This window comes from Pipistrellus hanaki (genome assembly GCF_964339955.1).
Source record: "Pipistrellus hanaki genome assembly, chromosome: 15".
Lineage (NCBI taxonomy): Eukaryota > Metazoa > Chordata > Mammalia > Chiroptera > Vespertilionidae > Pipistrellus > Pipistrellus hanaki.
The window spans coordinates 3,748,401-3,754,400 of record NC_140517.1 but is presented as its reverse complement, the minus strand read 5'-3'; the positions used below and the strand labels follow the sequence as shown (position 1 = coordinate 3,754,400).

At 61.1% G+C, this 6,000-nt stretch overlaps 1 protein-coding gene across 2 annotated transcripts in view; it reads right to left on the bottom strand.

Moving 5' to 3' along the window:
* Window positions 1–226: 226 nt before the first annotated feature.
* FTO (FTO alpha-ketoglutarate dependent dioxygenase) overlaps window positions 227–6,000 on the bottom strand; it is a gene marked incomplete at its 3' end in the record, with an annotated part of 206,394 nt that continues 200,620 nt past the window's right edge. For both annotated transcript variants that reach the window (XM_084861263.1, XM_084861262.1), the window contains one exon: window positions 227–1,824. In XM_084861263.1, coding sequence (XP_084717389.1) covers window positions 1,671–1,824 — 154 coding nt within the window. The remainder of the gene's footprint in view (window positions 1,825–6,000) is intronic.

Sequence of the window (6,000 nt, the reverse complement as noted above, 5' to 3'; positions counted from 1 at the left end):
CGCTGCTGAGAGGGGCCTCCCCTTCAGGCCTCCCCGCCGGCACTGGCTCCGGCCTTGGCCGCCATCACTGGCCCACCACGGGCTCTGAGAAGTGGCTGCACCTGGCCCCACCCGGCCACGGACACGGGCCATCCCACTGCGCACAGGAGGGCCTCCTGGGCCCTTCCTGGTCCCTTCCCTCCTCCCGCTGGCATTTTACACAACATATTGGTACAGAGAGCCCAGGGGGAAGCACTCAACATTTATTTATCCTACGGGGGTGCAAGCAAGCAGGGGTGGGGGCAGGGCCGTGAGGGGAGGGGCCAATCAGGTTTACAAAGCAGAGGCCGGGGAGCCGCGGGGCACGGGGAGGGCTCACGCCCGCCTCGGAGCCAGAAGACACTGGGCTTGCTGCCAGATCTCCCGAACCCTAAAGAGACAGCACTCGCTTTATTTTACAGGAAATCTCCCAGGTTTTCAGACATCGGCCCTCGTGACGCAGAACAGAGAACGGGCACCGTGGGGGCGACACAAACCCGGGCGAGATGGCCCGGAGATGCCGGGGGGCGACCCCTCTGTGCCAGGCCCTGCTCCCCAACACGGCCCCATGCGCCCCGCAAACCCGGGAGGCAGGGCGTGGTGAGTGGAGGAGCCCGGGGACCGGCTTCCTGCTCCCCGCACTGGTGCCACAGTAACTTCCCGCGGGGAGCGGGCGCCTTCAGTGTCCCCATTAGACAGGCGAGGAGACTGAGGCCCAGCAACGGGCCCGAGCTCATCAGGCTCGGGGAGGGAGCTGTGATCGGGGCCCCGGTTTCAACCTCGTCTCTCTAAGGCTCCGATGCCATCAGCCCCGCCCATCATTGTGCCCAAATTGGGGGGGGGGGGGGATCCGAGAAAAGACGGACAAAGCTACGCTGGCTCAGGCCACGCAGCGCTGGGAATGGGGCCGTGTCTCTCTCATGGGACCAGGGCGGCTGCTCTGAACGGCCAGCGCCCCCTGTCCCTGCCTGCGGAGTCCCGGATGCCTCTCCCGGGCGTTTCTTAGAGGAGAGAGAGGCGGCTCCCCGAGTTCACTGCGGCTGTGGGGCCGGGGCTGCGGGAGGGGGGGGGGGGGTTGTTGCGGGGGGGTGAGGAGCCTACGGCCTGCTCCCACACCGTGTCTAGAAGGGGTGTCCCCAGTGCTCCCTCCTGGACGGAGGTGCTCTGGGCACTGGCCCGGGCAGCCGTTGGCAGCCACACGCGGCCACTCACCACCCGCCACGTGGCTCCCGCCCGCAGGGAACCGAATGCTTCCTTGCAACGAACTGGACTTTAAACGTAAGGAGCCATGCATGCCGGCGGCTGCCACACCGGGCCCCACAGCCTCTGAGCGGGCGGGGAGGAACGAAGGAAGGAGGCCGGGCCCTGTCACAGGCTGGGCTCACCTGCTCACCTCCCGTGGCCTCGGAGCTGGGCGGCTCACGTGAAAATCCAGGTGGGGACAATGCGGGGGAGGGGGGAGGGGAAGGTCCTGTTTAATATCAAACGGGATGATCACACTGGGCCACGTCCAGACACTGTCACACCGCAGGGCCCCACTCCCGCCGTGTCTGGCTGGGACCCGGGTGGGTTCTACCATCTAAAGGCCATGGGGATGGAGAGGATGGAGAGGAGGAGCTAGGACGGCCTTTTCCTAGGAGCACACAGGCCGCCTAGGGGGTGGGCTCCAGGAGCAGGCCTCTGAGCTCCGAGACGACGTCCGTGAGGTCGAAGGGCAGGGGCATCGAGGGGTCCTCCTTCTCCCAGTACGGCCGGCACTCCGGCTGCTGGTCGGCGGGCAGAGAGCGGGCGGCCCGGGACTGGCACCTGCAAGAGGGAGAACAGGCAGGTCAGCCGCGGAGGAAGCGCCCGGAGCACCCGACCCCCGGAGGCGACGCGGCCAGAGGCCCCGGAGACCGCCCTGCCCCGTGGCCGCGGCCGCCGTTCCGCGTGAGCAGGGGGTGATGGGAAGGGAGGAGCCGTCTTGACGGTGCTGGAACTTTCCTTTTTTTTAAAAAATATATTTTATTGATTTTGTACAGAGAGGAAGGGAGAGGGAAAGAGAGTTAGAAACATTGATGATAGAGTCATCGATCAGCTGCCTCTTGCACACCCCCTACTGGGGATATGCCCGCAACCAAGGTACATGCCCTTGACCGGAGTCGAACCCGGACCTTTCAGTCCCCAAGCCGACGCTCTGTCCATTGAGCCAAACCGGTCCCGGCGGAACTTTCCTTTTTGTTCCCATTCCCAGATTTCGGCAATTCCCCAGCGGCTCCCGAGAAGCAGTGGCCGGGGAAAAGCTGGCGAATTCCTTCCCCGTGAGCTCCGCCCACTGTGCTGGGAAGGGTGTGAGGGAGCCATGATCAGATCTGAATGGCGGTGGGATTCGACGTGTTACCAGGTCACTGGGGGGAAGACTGAATGGAACCGACTGCCTGGAAACTGGATTAAAGGACAGGAAAGGCCGGGACTGACTCCGGAGGTTCCCGGGATCCACAGGCATCCCGCCCGGGGCCCGGTGCCCAAGGAGGCAGGCCAGGGAGAGCCGGGCCGGCGGGGAGCTATGCAAATAGAGGTTCATACTCATTTCTGCTGATGAGGACGTGAAGGAGCCACCAAATTAAATTAAGAGGCGAGCAGCAGTCACTCCCCAAGGAGGACACTTAAATCACGGTTTTTATGGAGTGGATTACTCGTCGATGGCGAGGAATTAATTAGCGTAGGCCGCTCGGGCCCCGCCTCGGAGGAAGGCGTTGGTCGGGGCAGCGGCCGCACCACCCCGTGGTCGTCAGCGGGCCCGCGGATGTGATGTGGGTCTGGCCAGACCCGTGTGGCTTTAGCTCTGGTTATCTGGGAGAGGACAGAGGACCAGAGAGAGGGAAAAGCAAACTGTAATCAAGAATAAACAATTTCACCCTGGCTGGTGTGGCTCAGTGGGTAGAGCGCCAGCCCATGAACTGAAGGGTCACGGGTTCAATTCCGGTCAAGGGCACATACCTCGGTTGCAGGCTTGATCCCCGGCCTTAGTCGGGGCTCCTGTGGGAGGCAACTAATTGATGTGTCTTTCTCACATAGATATTTCTCTCTCTATCCCTCTCCCCCTTCCATTCCAAACTGTCTAAAAAAATCAATGAAAAAATACCCTCCGTGAGGATTAGCAACAACAAGAACAAACAATTGATGCTTCCGGGCCACGTGGCGGTGACAGCGGGCCCCCTGAAAAGAAACAGGGGTGCTCCCTGACTCAGGAGGGGCTGACGTCCCTTCAAACCCATCACGACTGAAAACATCGTAAGTCGAAAATGCATGGGATCCGCCTAACCTACCCAGCACCCTGGCTCAGCAGGGCCCACCTTCGCTCAGAGCACGTCCGTGAGCCCCCAGCGGGGCAGGATCCTCTGGGCCAGCGGTCGGCAAGCTCTCTGTCCACAGAGCCACGTATCAACTGGACAACAACGGACATGTCTTTGGAGAGCCAACTTTTTTAAACATCAACTCCTAATGCCACTTCTTCAACATAGACTCGCCCAGGCCATGGTATTCTGTGGAAGAGCCACTCTCAAGGGACCAAAGAGCCGCAGTTTGCCGACCACTGCTCTAACACAAAGCCTATTGCCTCACCGAGTGTTGACCAGCTCCTGTAGTGATTTTCACACATACCGCTTTAGCACCATTGTGAAGTGAAGAAAGAAAGAAAGAAAAAAGGAAAGAAAGAAAGCAAGCAAGCAATCAGAGGCCAAACCATCACCAGGTGGGACCGCCTGCACTCTGAGTTCTTCCACCTGCTGCCCCTTGCTCTCCAAACCGATTAAGAAGCGGCCAGGCCACCATCTGGCCAGGCAGAGATGGGAGAATGGACCTGTTTCCCAGCGCGATGAGGGAGAAGGTTCCTGACCCCGGGACATCTCCTCTCCGGGGAATTACCCGCTGGCAGGGGGTCCCCCAGGAAAGCACACTCAGCGGAACCCCTCCTTCCCGGGTCCTGAATGGCCGCTCTGACACCGCCCCCATATATCTCCGCGCCCCGCCGCCTGATAATGGCGTCTGTTAACACGCGCTAAGTACTATTATGTAGCACATCACTTCATAAATAATAAGATTAGCTGACCCCGGGGCCCCGGGAAGAGTCGCGTGTGTAAATGTTCTCATTATTTATTTAAAGCGAGAATTAAAGCAACAGAAGCTGCGTCCGACAATCCTCTTAGCATAAATATTAAACTGTTTGCAGCGATAAGCCCCGCGCGGCACCCGGGACCCGGGGGTGCGGGCTGCGGACGCCTCTGGGGGAGCGGGAGAGGGAGACCGCGCCGCTCGCCACCGTGGTCCCCGGGGCGCCCCTCCCCGGGGCCGGAGACGGTCTCTGAGGCACATGAAAGCGATGGTAGGAAATTAATACTCGAGGGAAGCCGAGATTAATTACAGAGCAGCTCGGCAGAGCTGTGTAAACGGCGCTTTCTTTACTGCCTAGGAACCAGAGAGGGATGTGCAGTGATGTCAGTCAGAGAGGGTGCTCAGTGATGCTCAGAGAGGGGTGCTCAGTGATGCTCAGTCAGAGAGGGGTGCTCAGTGATGCTCAGAGAGGGGTGCTCAGAGATGCTCAGTCAGAGAGGGGTGCTCAGAGATGCTCAGTCAGAGAGGGGTGCTCAATGATGCTCAGTCAGGGAGGGGTGCTCAGTGATTCTCAGGGAGGGGTGCTCAGTGATGCTCAGTCAGAGAGGGTGCTCAGTGATGCTCAGTCAGAGAGGGGTGCTCAGTGATGCTCAGAGAGGGTGCTCAGAGATGCTCAGTCAGAGAGGGGTGCTCAGTGATGCTCAGTCAGAGAGGGGTGCTCAGTGATGCTCAGAGAGGGTGCTCAGTGATGCCAACCAGAGTGGGAAGCTGGGTAGGAAGTCACTCCAAAAGGCGCACCCCATCCCGCAGCGGGACAAGGCCGCGCACACATTAACCCGGTGGGCAGATCGGCCGCTGTGATGAGTGTGGGCCCAGCTGGAACGCCAGGAGGTTTGCGGATAGGCCACAGGTGCTTTCTCACCTGTCCTCTCACCGGGAGGAGGTTTGCGAGAGGCACAGCCTGCGGCAGAGGTCTGCGGTGGCCGCGGTGCACAGGCTCCGGCCCACGGGCCGTGACGGGCCGGCCACGCGTCCCCACTGCACCCGCCCGCCCAGGGGGTGCGGATGGTGCCCGGCCAAACCCGCCCGCCCAGGGGATGCGGATGGTGCCCCGGCCAAACCGGAATGCCAACAGAGAGCAGCGTGGGCGGAGCTGGTCTGGGCGGGAAAGCAGGAAACACTGGCTTTGGCTTTGGGTCCAAATGTGTCCCAGTTACCCGGGAAACGAGAACGTGCTGGTGTCCTCCACACGGGCCTCCGTGTGACAGAAGCCAGTGCGAGGGCCAGGACGGGCGGGCCTTTCTAGAGAGGGGCTCGGACTGTCCCCGGGGTCCCCAAGAGAGCAGAGCCTTTCAAACCCGCTAAGCGGCCACCAGGTACAGGCTCCTCTTTCGGCCTCGGCCTCTCACCTCCCATCTTATAGGAAAACCTTCTTTTGAATGCTCCTGGTTAGCGAATAAGTGTGAATCTACTCGGGAGCCCTGTTCTTTTCAGGAAGCAAAGGAAAACAATACAGACTTGTCTCTTTCCGTTCAAAGAACGTGGTAAGTGTCACCTCCCTCTCCCCCCACAAACTCTCGCTGCTCAGGAATGGTTCCCCCTGAAGGATCGACCTTGTGACGTGACGGGAAGCAGCTGACAGTGTCCTGTGGGCGGCCTCTGCGCAGACAGCCCGAGGGTCCCCTCCCCGCACAGGAGTCACCCCGGGGCCGCCCCCAGGGCCACACTGAGACCCGACGGCCAGGACGGCGGCTGCATTAGCGGACGCGGGCCGCCTGCCGGGGTGAACCACTTTGGCTGGAGTGAGTGTTAATGAGGGGTGTGCGGGCCGTCGATAGGAGGTTAATGCAGGGGTCAGGGCAGAAACTCCGGCCCTCCCTGCGCTGCTCC